Source organism: Leishmania braziliensis, chromosome 19 (assembly GCF_000002845.2).
Source record: "Leishmania braziliensis MHOM/BR/75/M2904 complete genome, chromosome 19".
Taxonomy (NCBI): Eukaryota; Euglenozoa; class Kinetoplastea; order Trypanosomatida; family Trypanosomatidae; genus Leishmania; species Leishmania braziliensis.
Window position 1 is genome coordinate 230,643 of NC_009311.2, and position 12,440 is coordinate 243,082.

Consider the following 12,440-nt stretch of genomic DNA (forward strand, 5'->3'; position numbering starts at 1 on the left):
TTTTGTCTTTGATTGCTGAACGTCTCCTTCAGACGGACCCGACACTGCGCCCCACCGCGGCACAGGCGCTGAAGCACCCGTTCTTCAGCTCATCCCCGCCATACTTCACGACCTTCGCACTCGAGTGAAAAGTCTCGCTCGTGGCGGTCATGCTGTAGGCTCTCGAGCACGTGGATGCCCTTTCTCTGTGGTAACACCCCCCCCCTGATCACGGTGGGAGGGCACACCTCAGTGCGTGGTATCGGGTTCCAATGCCCACTCTGTGTGGTGCGGCCAGGCAGCTCCCCTATCCCTGCCGATGCTGCGCCACGTCTGGCGGTGGCAGGGCCAAGTGCCTACGGCGCGGGGAGGTCAGAGCGGTGCATCGCTGCTGATGTCGGCGACCCGGTGCTGGATGGCGCTGCGCCGGAGCGGCCTGCGACCGTGAAGGCGCTTGTAGCGTCCATGTGGTTGGCCGAGCGTCGACGTGACTCGAGCAAACCTCACGCGGCCCCCGCTGTCCCAGTGGTGCGGGGAGCCCGCGCCGCCCACGAGGGATGGGCCGAGTCTGAGGCAGCGGCGGTGCTCGGGTGGCTGAGTCGGCGCATTGCTGTAAGGGCGTGCGCACGGCTGCGCCGCACCGCACGCGGGTGGGCCTGTGGCTGGCCGGCGGTAGAGCGGAGTGTGGCTGGTGTTGTATGGCAGGGGGTAGACACGCTGAGACACAAAAGATGGTAGCGCCTCTCTACGGGGGTGCCGTGTATGCGACACAGCAGACCGAATTTGTGTCGGTTTGGTTGTTTGCGTTGCACATATTGTCTGACCGAGTGGCGTGTACTTGAAGTTTCTATCTTCTTCTGGGGGGTCGGTTTGTTATCGTTGCTCTTCCAGATGAGCTGCAATTCACGTGTGGTGTGACGCGCTCCTTACCTGCATTATATATGTGCGCAGCGAGGCGTCTGCTCGCAAGAAGTTGCACATTTTCGCTGTGGAACGGTGCTGCGTTTGCCTTTGCATCTCTCACCCCTGCCCCCCCCCCGCCCCCCATGTCGAACATCTCTTCGATAGGCCTGCATGTGTGTGTGTGTGTGTGTGTGTGTGTGTGTGTGTGCCAGCCAGTCAGTCTGGAGGAACGATAACAAGAGGGATGGGTGCGTGAGCCATACGCAGCGACACTCACGGCCCTTGCCCTTTTTCTTTCTCCCCCTTTTTCCCACGTAGGCGTTGCCTTCTTTCCATCACGTAAGTCGGGGCGAAACAGGCAGAAGACCGGCGTAAAGGGTGAGAGAGCGACGGTATTCAGACACGTCTGCGCACATACGCAGAAGGCATTTGCACCCCTCACGCCCTATTCCTAAAGTGCTGTAAGCAAGAGACACGGAAAGTGAGCGAATTCACAATAAGCCAAAATCTTATCCCTTCATCAGCGCCGTCTTCGGACAGCCGCGCTGGGCCATACTCCAACCTGGAGCTCGCTGACTCGCTGTTCTCTCTTCCCGTCTCACCACCCGTGTAAAGCGGGAATATAGCCCCTTCAGCTGTTAAACCGCTCAGGTTCTCTCTCTCCCTTCCCTTACTTCACCGTGTGCGCGTGCAGCAGCAATCGACAATCCTTTCTCTCGATGACGGGGCTTTGAAGAGGGGTACTCCGTGCGGTTTGTCCTCCGCATCAAAACAATTGTGTATACGCACTCTTCTACCCCCCCCTCCTCCTCTCCATTTCACCCACATCCTTTTTCCCCTCTTTTGCCTCGAACACACCACCGCGCATCATCGCATTGACTCACTCGCCGACACACGAACGCACACAACCATGTCTATGGGGTTCTGCACTTCACCGACTTCTACTCGTTCATGTTATCCACCGCTGTGGTCTTTCGCTCGCTCTCTCTCTCTCTGGTCGGGTACAAGTGAAAGCAGTTGAGAGGTTGCCTCTGTGTCTCACTCCACTGCAACAGCGGGGTGTAAAAAGGGAGGGAAAACGATATCGCCTTCAAGAGAGAGGAGTGGCCTTCTGCTTGAGCCTTGCTGCCCCCCTCCCCCCGCCACGCCATTTGACATACTTATCAGTGGGGAGGTAAGCCGAAGCTTTAGGGTGCTCTTTATCCCTCCGCCTTCATTTCGATAGGCTATTGCAGAGGGTCTTGCCATCCCTTGTTCTTGTTTGTTGTGGAGTGCGGAAGAAACCGCCAACTTGGCCCTTCTCTTTGCCCCCCGCTCCCCTCCTTCTGTTCTCCACTTAAGAACTGAAGCACCTTTGTTGTGCTCTCCGATCGCCACGGGACACGATTGCGTGCGTGTGTGTGTGGGGGGAAATTCGAAGGGGGGAAGCAAAAGGAAGGAAAGCGATCACGTGGGAGTAGCCGAGCTTCTTTTCTTCGAAGTAAAGCTGCTGTTCATCGTTAGGACTGCGGCCTCCTCTCTCCTTTGTTGTTGTGCCCGTGCCTCTGTGGTGCCCGACGGTTCCGTGGGTGCCGACCTCAGAAATTTCAACACACACACACACACATCCACGCACAAAGGCGCCAAGACACTAACGACTGCTAAGACACGCCTGTTTCTTACTCATTGAGCAGGGGCATGTCTGTCTTGCTCTCTCTCCGTGTGTATTCCTCTTTTCCTGTTAAATCCTCTTAGTTCTTGTGCTTCAGTTTACCCTCTCCGCTTACTTGTTGATCGACCCCCAACACTGACGCATAGCCACACGAGTGGCTCTCTCTCTCTCATCTCCACATTCGGATCCCCTCCCTTTTACACCCACTTCCCCTTTCCCCTTCTTGCCCACGTTTTCTATAATCACTGCCACTGTCTCTCATTGTTCTCCCTCTGTGTGTGTGTGTGTATCCTTCGCTTTCCTCTTCGCCTTCCTTTTGCTTGACACGTCATTTGGAGCTGTTGTTGTTGTTCTGCTGCTGCTGCTTCTCCCTCTCCTTCTTCCTCTCGCGCCTTCGCGATCACATGTATGAACTCTACGTTGGCGTACTGGACTGTCTCCCTCTGGTAGCGTTAGTGTGTCATTTCTTCCCCCTCACGGTTAGGCGACCCACAAAGCCAAGAACGAAGGCCTACCGCCTCCCTCCCCCTCTCCAACCCGCCTTTCCCAGCGAAGACAACCCGTTCGCCGCTTTGTCTTTCCCTCGCTCTTTGAGAGAGTCTATTACGAGGTGTGCGCTCGCGCTTCACCCACGTGGCATAATATTCACTCACACACGCACCACGCTCACTGGTCCCTGTCGTACAACACACTCACGTCCGCCCTCTCCACGCGGCCCTTCACTCCACTCCCCACAAACACACGTGCACCCATAGTAATAGCTCTGGTTCACTTGTCTTCTACTTTATCTTTTGCTTTCTTTGCCGCTGCTGTGCTCTTTTCATCATCGACACACTTGTGCGTGTCTGCGGGTGCGTAGTGCAACTCTGCGCCTTCACTGGTGCGCGTCTTGATGTGAGGAGGAGGGGGGAGGAGAAGGCTTTGTATTTTATTTATTTGTATCGCTTCTCCAGGTGACGTGTCGCCGGCCCTACGCGTGTCGTTTTCCTCTTTCCCCAACATTGCGTTTGCGTGACCAGCGCTTGACCACCAGACCACTGCCCATTACGCGCTCTGCAACGCCCCCTCTCCCATTTCTGGTTGTACTTTTCGTTACCCTTTTGTTTCTGCTCTCTTTCATCCTCTTCTGCGTCACTCACCTCTGTCAGCCTGGATAAGCCCAATACAGTCCTGCACAGCACCAGCGAAGGCAGGAGGAGGCGCAGCAGGTGACGAACCAGAAAAAAAAATAAAACAAGAAGGAAAGCCGAGGAGCGAGAAAGAGCCCACACGGCAACAACACTCGCCACCCCCCCCCCCCCGCCCACGCCCACGCCCGCGTTTGTCGATCGACTACTCTTCATTTAGCGAGGGGGCCCGGAAAGGAGAGAAGACGTCTGCCTGAAAGAGACAAGAGTCTTGCGACTGGCGAGAGAGAAGGGGCGGAGCAGTGAACCGAAAGACGAGAAGTGGTGAAGTAGCTTCGCAAGGGGAAAAGAGAGGGAGGGAGAGGGCTTTGTTGGTTTCTCTGCGGTGGGTTCTGCTGCTCTCCAAGTCCCGAGGTGCGTGTGTCTCTGCGCGCGCTCTCTCTCTTTCCTTCTTTTCTTTTGGACTTTCATTTCTTCACCTGACGTGGGGGAGAGGACGGGGGTACGAAAAGCGCGCGTGTGTAAGCGCTTCTTTTAGGGCGCCCGACTTTTCTCTCTCCGGAGAGAAATCCCCCAGTCTTTGTGTGTCTGTGTGCGGGGGCTGCGTGTGTGCGCGTCTCCACTTCATCCCCCTCTTCTACTTATGCAACTCGATCATTCTCTCTTGTTCTTTTCCCCGCGTGCTCCGCGTTATCACCATTTGCTCTTATCTATACCTCCACTTCACCTCACCTCCCCCTGCTGCGGTGGTGTGTTTCTCTGCGTGTCCTTGTCTTCCTCATTGAGGCGGTCTTAACCCCTCCCCCTTCCCCCTTTTTCTCCTTTCGCAGGAGACGACGACAACCGAGACCACAGCAGCCATCGCAAAGCAAGCGCATTTCTACCCCTCACATTTTTTTCTCTTCCGTCTGCCTTCTCCTACCGTGCGCGTCTGTCTCTGTGTGTGTGTGTGTCTTAACGTTCACGCTAATTCTTCCGCCGTTTCCCTTTTTATATTTGACCTTTTTCATCTTTTTCGTCGCATTTCAAGTCGCCTTTCTCCTTTCCTTCTCCCCTCTCCCTCTCTCTCTCTCGGCTGGCTCTTCTCTGCTCACCTTTGAGTCTGAGTCACTCGGTGTACTTCTCTGTGTGAGCGTATGTGTACTCGTTTATATTTGCTGTTCAAGTAGCGGTCTCTATTACACACACTTTCTTTGTTGTTCTTGCCTTTCTGCATCATTACCTCTCCTTGCCTTTTCTGTGTGCTGTTTTGCTCTTTCACTCGGCAACCCCCTCCCCCTTTTTCCCCACACGGTTGCCTGTAATTTGCGCATCTTTTATTTTTTTTTTTTCACTTTAGTTTTCCCTTTACGTTGCCGGCTCCGCACGGCTTTTGGGGCAGGGGAAGAGGAGGAGGAGGTTCCTCGAGGTCTGCGGGTGTACGTGTCTGCCTCTGAATTTGGCCTGTTCTCTCTCTCTCTCTTTGTGCGCTGACATCTTTTCCGCTTCCTACTCGTTGCCGGTAAGAAAAAAAAAAAATAAAAAAAAAATAAAGGAGAGAACAACACACCCCCTGTGCCGGCGCCCCTTCCCAGATTTTCTGGTACCGCTACGTCTCAGTGTTGTTCTCCCCCTGCTCGTGTGATTTCAACCCTTCTGCCTCGTTGCGCGTCGGCCAGTGTGCGTGTGTGTGTGTGCCTCACAGATTTCTCTGCCTTCACGCGGAACACACGGACACCCACACAGACATACCGCACTCCCTCCCTCCTCCTCCCATTTCTGTGCAGCAACGAGGAAAGGGGGGGGCAGTTTCTAGTGATTTAGGAGGTACTGCTAATCTGCACCGGAAAAAAAAACAAGGATGCCTGCCTCATCCTCTGGTACCGTGGAGAAGAGCAGGCTGCCGTTGCCGGTCGAATCTGCACCACTAAACAAGGAGGCACCAAAGCGGCCGGCATCATGCAAAAGCAACGCCACGTCGTGGATGCACCCGCTGGCGTCCATGGAGGTCCCTGGCTCGGACTCTCCACCCAACCCTCTCTTTCCTAGATGTGAATTTCAGCTGGGTAGCGGTGACGATATCATGAGCGCTGTCGGCGGCGCCGGATCCTCGATTCTGTTCTCCACAACCGAGACCTCGTCCATACAAGTACCTGAAATCAGTGGTGGTAAGTCGCTCGACGCCAGCTCCAGCATTACCTCCAGCGACAAGCGAGAAACCCGCAGCAGCTGCCGCTACGCGCGGCTGAAGGGGCTGCTGACCCGCAGAGGAGGCAGCAGGAAGTCCCGCAAAAACGTCGCCGTCGGAGGCACGACTCATTCGCAGACAAAATGCTCGGGAGGCGCACCACAGGGCACCGCAATCGCTGTCCTCAGCGGCGCAGCAGTACGCAATCCTCTTCAACGTACCTACAACAGCGGTGGTGAGGAGGTCCTTAGCGAGCAGCTGCCCCTGGACGGCGGTGTCTACGACTGGCCCCCCCCTCCGTCACCGTTGGCCGCTTCCGTGTCAAACAGGCGCGGGAGTAGCAGTCCAAGCGGTGTTGTCTGTGTTGCGCCACGGTCGACTGTCGCGAACAGTACCCTTCAAAGTCGCAGTCGGCGAGAGCTTTGTGTCTCGCCGCTGGTATCGCAGTCGTCCCGCGCCTCATCGCGCTCGGCGGTGCGGCGCGGCGGTGGCAGCGCTACCAGCGTTGCCGGTCTTGACTCGAGCGAGGCGCAGTTCATCCCTCTCGGGTCGACGGCTTTAGCGAATCAAAACGGTAGCCCAAGCCGGCTGCAGCGATCATACGGCAGCGGTGTCGATGACGATAAGATGGCTGCCTTGACCACATTGCGTAATCGGTCTCACCGACCGAAGGCGATCAGCGGCAGCTCTCTCTCCATGTCGGCAAGTCAGAGCCTCAGTCAGACAGGGAGCACGCGCACTCCCCATGGACAGGCGCTGCGAAACGCGGGTGACCCTGAGGTCTCGGTGCAGTCCTCACTCAACGCGCGAAGTGTGCGAGACGCCAAGGTAGCACTACTGCGGGCGTCGCATCACGGCAATATCCATTCCCTGCGCAGCTCTCGTACCCACAGCTTTCAACGCAGCCACAGCAACACCAGCATCGGCGGTGACCCCATGTCACAGCGTGCCAGTAAGGTGCGCCCCAGCAGCCGAGAAAAGAGACCCACGAACGTCACCGCGGGGGCCCTTGCTGATGACGGACGTATCGGGTCACATCACTCTATTGGAGTGATTGTCGACGACGCGATGCGCACGAGTGTGCCACCAGTCGGTGAGGGCTCTCCACTAACAAGCTATCACATGGCCTTCCCCGCTGCCACGGCAGTGCGCGATGCGAGTAGCGGCAAGTCAGAGCAAAATATCAGCGTTAGTGGGGTGCAGCGTCGATTTAGCCGCCCCGAGGACAATCCGCTACTCGAGATGATGGAGACGTCAAGTTGTGCCTCACAGGGCTGGTACGAGGTTTGCAGCGGTGCACTCTGGTTGCCCTCAGCAACGGATCAGGCAACACGTGGTCGCATGGCGGTCACTGGGGGCTCGTCGAGCAGGTCGATGGACCAGCGCACCATTGGTGTGGGCTGTGGCGAGAGTCCCTTCCGGCGATCCTCTAGCACCCGCCGTGGCACCTTCTACCCGCCTCGCATGCCAAACGGCATCTACTCATTCAGCCGAACCGGCGGCTGCGACAGCAGCGGTGACAGCGAGGAGGAAATCCGACTGCGCGAACGCCACCGCAGTCGGTTTGAAGAGGTGCTGCGCCAGCTGAACGCACCAATGAAGTCGATAACCGTCGATGATAGAGTGGCGGCGGCGAGTCTGCGCAACAACTCCTCCTACCCCTCTGCGAGGGAGGCGTCCGTCCGCGGCGACGTATCACAGATGGAGAACAACTCAACGGCGTGGGGCGGCATCGGCGGCCTCGACTGGGGTGGTGGGCTCGTGGCGTTTGGCGCTGCTGCCACTGGTGGCGGGAATGCCAACATGAGCACCACCGTGAACGCCAACGGTGGTGGATGGCTCGGTGTAGGCGGTACGGCCAGCAGTGAGGACTGGTACACACGTATGCGTAAAAAAGTGGAGGAGGAGGAAAAGGCCGAGGCGGCGACTGCCGCGAGCGCGGCCCCAACCACAGCCACCAGTGAGATGAACCTCACTTCCACAATTCCTTCCAGTGCATCAGCGCCTATGCACATTCCCGCGGTGGCCAGCACGAGCCATCGAAAAGCATCAGCGCCGCTAGAGACGCGCATGCCCGCTATTGACCGCACCACGCCGAGGAAGGGGCCCCTGCCCTCTCTCCTCTCCGCCAAAGGTCCCAGTATGTCCTCCGCAACGTTTCTAACTGCCCGCTTACCGTCCGTCAAGCCGCAAGCGTCGCCGCCACGGTTTCCCGAACCATCCAAACCACTGACGAATCCTGTCGTGCCCTCGGCCGGTGAGCGCTTTGTTCGGCGTCTGCCACTCGGTGTCCCCACCGGGTTGCAACTGAGCCACACATGCGCTGCGCTAGGCAGCATCGATGACGCGGCAGTTGCCATACCCACTCGCCCACCCGAGGCAAATGCCATGGAAGAGGACGACGCCATCGCGAGCTCGTCTTCTCCACCTCCGCGGCTTCGCGCGAACTCTGCGACAGTGCCTGTCAGTCGGGTCCAGTGCGTAGACACGCCCGGAGCAGCGCCGCTGCTCGAGTTAGAGGCCATGGAGCCCTGCCGGCCCCTCAGCACCGTAGGCACAAGTGATGGCAGCGTCAGCGGAGTCGGTGTTAAAAGGACTGGCTGACAGCCTTAGCCAGGTGCCGAACACAAGTGCCAGTACGGTCGTCCCAAGCCACCGCGAGTTCGATCTGCGGCATTGTGGATCACTGCCCCAGGCACTACCTATACTGAACATGACTGTGCTTACCCCAACGGCGTCTGGCAAAGAGAATCACAGAAATAGCGCTGCCTCAGCCCCAGGAGGCGTGTAAAAGGACGCCCAACTCCGGCTTGTCTCGTGCATTGTCACCACACAGTCTTCCGGCGGCACCTCCGTGGCGTCCACGAGAGACGCCCCCTTCATTGGCGTTGATACTACATCGTGCAACTCAGTGTGCATCAGCACTGACGCATGTGGCAGGCTGCAGCGCAACCCTTCAGCGAAGGCTCGTCAGCATAGCACCACTGCGAGTAGACAGCAAGGGTCAGTCGTGCACTTATTCAACAACCCAACAAGTTCGTTAGGTGTGCCCGCCACGGTTCTCACGTCGGCGCCTCCATCCTGCTCGCGATGGTGAACTCACTCAAGTAGAGCAGCGCACGCGTATTGAGAGTATCACTTTGGATGACCTCACTTCTCCGCGTGTGTGTGTGTGTGTGTGTGTGTGTGTCTTGGGTCGTGCCGTGGAGCGGCAGTTGGTTCCTCTTCACTTCGGCCGTGCCTCTCCACTCCTTCTCTGTTGCCCGTGTCTTTTGCCCCTGTCCCAAGGGCACCCGCTGGTTCTCTGAGTTACAGCAGGCTTCGTTGCTAAGAGCCTGCTGCTACCGTCGATCTTCTCTCGCCTTTCTTAATTTGCATGTTCATCTGTTCGGCTGCTTACTGATGTTTCTCTGGGTTGTGGTTCTTCGCGCGTGCACGCATGCGCTGTCCGCGTCACTGGACACGGCGTCGCTGTTTTCTCGTCTGTTTTTTTTTTTGCTTTTCATTTGGCATCTTTTCTTCTCTTTCTCTCGCTCGTGCACGAGCGAGTAGCACAGACACACACAAAACTCCAAGAGTGACCATACCACACATGAGACTGTTATGATAGAGAGCCTCTCTTCGTCTCTGCGGGAAGCGGCTAGGCAGCGAGGGAAGAAGGAGAAAGGGAAAAGGTGAATGGGTATGTTCGTGCGTGTGTTTTGTGTGTGTGAGTGCAACTGTATTATACTTTGGTGTGTATCGATGGCTCTCTCTCTCTTTCTCTTTCCCTCTCGGCGTACACATGTGCGCGTGCGTATGTACAGGTGTTGGCAGGGAGGGCAATGTGGGAGAGAGAGAGCGAGGCTGTGAGGAGGAGGAGGAGGGGGGGGGGCAGCCGGTGTCTGCTCGTTTCTACCCGTTCCCTTCCCTCCTCTTTTTTTCTCTGCCAACCCTCAACGCCCACTTCCGTTTTGCTGGTGGCACAACCTTTTTGCCGCGCGCCCAACCCCCCTTCCTCCCGCGGAGACCAGTTTTTCCTCTGCGAGTGGGACCTTGGCTTTCTCTCTCTCCTTTCAGGAGGGACCCATGCACGCAGCCTACCCCCCCCCCCCCAACACACCCACACACACACACGCCTGCACGGAGCACATTCAACAACAGTCAGAAGAAGAAGCGAAGTATGGTTGATGCCGGTGCAGAAGCGAGAGAGACGGTCGATGGCAGGACTTCTCCGTACCACCGGTGCGTGTCATAGGTACCTATCCACCTACGCACCGCAGTGGGCGAACGTAGAAGGGTGTGAGATGCAGCGGGGAGGGGCGGGCGCAACTGAGCCTCTACACGATACTATGGGCTTCCCTGAGTACCACGGCCAGCGATTTGTGTGGCGAGGGGCTTCACTGCGTTTTTTGAACTCGATTGGACGGACGTGCGTGTTGCACGCTTTTCTCCCTCCTCGTTCTCTCTGTGTGCCATGTTGCCCTGCAGTGGAACACGTATTTCCCCTTCCCTTTCCCTGGGTGCGTCAGTGAAGACGTATGCTGCACTGCTGGCGACCAAAGGGGATGTGATGCGTGTAGTGTCTGAAAGTTTTCTCCACACCACCATGATTCTCCCTTGGTCTCCCCCCTTGCATTCGACCGTTGCTTTACTTCCCCCCTTCTTACGTCTTCCCCCTCTCTAATTGTCTTTTTCGATGAAATCGTGCGCCTCCCGCACATACGCCCCCCCCCCTCCTCCCTCTCCCCCCTTGCTTGCCCACCCACACATTACATCTACTCTCTGAGCTAGTTCAGGTAGGGGGATACGAGGGAGGAAAGAGCGACATTGATAGAGAGAGAGACTCACCCACTCACTCACCTACACACACACACACTCACTCATTTTATTTATTTATTTTACAGCACCCTTCAGAGCATCTTGACGCGCTGCAAAGGACCGATTCCCCTGGGAGGCGGTCTGTAGAGAGGGCAAATTGTGCTCATTTCACGTCCCTCCCTCTTTCTCTTCCCCTTCCGCGAGAGGGATAGAGCGAGTACGTGGAGGACACACACACACACATATCATCATTATCATCATCACATAGGCACGTATAGACGTCGATACCTCGGTGGCTGCTTGTCTCTCTCTACACATTGCCACCTGCCTCCCCTCCATCTTTTTCTGTGTGGGAGGGGGTTGCCGTTGTTGTTATTCCTCTTTAGGCGTTTCAACCTCTTTGGTGCGCATCGTCTTCTCTTTCTGGTGCCCCCTCCCCTTCCTCTCCCTCTCTCTCTGTAGTTTGCATGCACTCCTCCACTACGTAGACGAAACGAGTGTCGCCGTGTCTAATCCCCGTCAATCGCTGCCATCGCCTCTGCGCCGGCTTTCCTTTTCCTGTTTTGTTTGCATCACTTTGCAGCGCCGCAGGTGCCGTCAGCGGGGGACTTCGGCATTCAAAGTGCATTCGAAGAGGCACTGAGCAACGGTGTCATCTTCCTTCCTTCCTCCTCCAGCATCCACTCGTTCATCGCAGTACTGACTGCTTCTCCGCATCATCGTACACCAGACCCAAAGGACGACATACCCACCCGTTCAGAGCCCACCACAGTCGAGGTGTTCTCCTTTCAAAGACCCACAAAGATCGTCTCACATGTGTGTGCACGCGTTCCTGTTGTTGCCATCATAAAATCACTGCTCCCGAGCTTGCTTCACCAGCCTCTTCTTCTTTGTTGTGTCCGCGTTCTGTTAAGCGCCATTATTCTCCTTTTCCCCGTCAGCGCTGCGCGTGTGCCTGTGTTAGACAGCCATCAACCGTAGTGACCGCAGCTCCAGCACCTGTAGTCATAGATACATCGAAGGGCAACAGCCCCCCTGCTCTCCCCCCTCGCTTGCTCCAGCCCTTCAAAGGGGAGAGTAAGGAACCCATACGCCAAGGTACGTCTTCACTTCCTGTTCTTCACTGCTTTGCCGTGAAGGAGTGACGCCCTCTGTTGCTGTCGTGTTGTGCGTATCTGCCTGGCTTTTGTGTTTTTTTTTGTTTTGTGTTTCGCTTCCACCACACCCACACATTCGCGTTGCCGGTTCAACACTCGTGCAGTTTCACTCTTTTCCGCTTTTCTTTTTTTTTTGTCTAGTGTGTGCTCATCCCTTTTCTGTGTCGCGTTCCCCAAAGGGACGGGCGCGTGTGTTGCTGCCGCCATACTCCCTCCCCTTTCCCTTGGCCGCTCTCTCGGTGGGTGCTTGGCTTGCTCTCTCATTTGTGTATCACTACCTCTCCTCCTTCCCGACTGCCCTTCCTCGTTGTTCTGGCGTTCGCTTTAGCCCTTCTCTTCGCCTTTCTCTTTTGTTTTCTTCCCCATTTTCGCTCTTGTCTGCCGGGGTGTGTACCCCACGCCGGTTTGTCTCACGAAAGGGGCATCTGTAGACGTTACTGCGAGAGTCCAGCCCCTATTCTCACGCACAAAGCACACGGACAGGCACAGCGCGCTTAGTTCCTCCCTCGGCGCTTCCTCACTGTGAGAGTGCGACCATGTCGCTCTCATCGTCGTATCACGATGCTCGAGGCGCAGCGCAGAGGGGTGTCGGTAGCCACAGTCGTTCCTCCGGAAGACCGACCCTGGTGCGTTCACCTATGTCGCAGGCGGGGAGA

At 56.8% G+C, this 12,440-nt stretch overlaps 1 protein-coding gene across 1 annotated transcript; it reads left to right on the forward strand.

Moving 5' to 3' along the window:
* Positions 1-5,500: 5,500 nt before the first annotated feature.
* On the forward strand, positions 5,501-8,431 carry LBRM_19_0690 (conserved hypothetical protein; the record flags this gene model as incomplete). Its single annotated transcript, XM_001564115.2, has 1 exon — positions 5,501-8,431. One exon carries the CDS (start codon positions 5,501-5,503, stop codon positions 8,429-8,431), a length of 2,931 nt encoding a protein of 976 aa, XP_001564165.2.
* Positions 8,432-12,440: the final 4,009 nt, after the last annotated feature.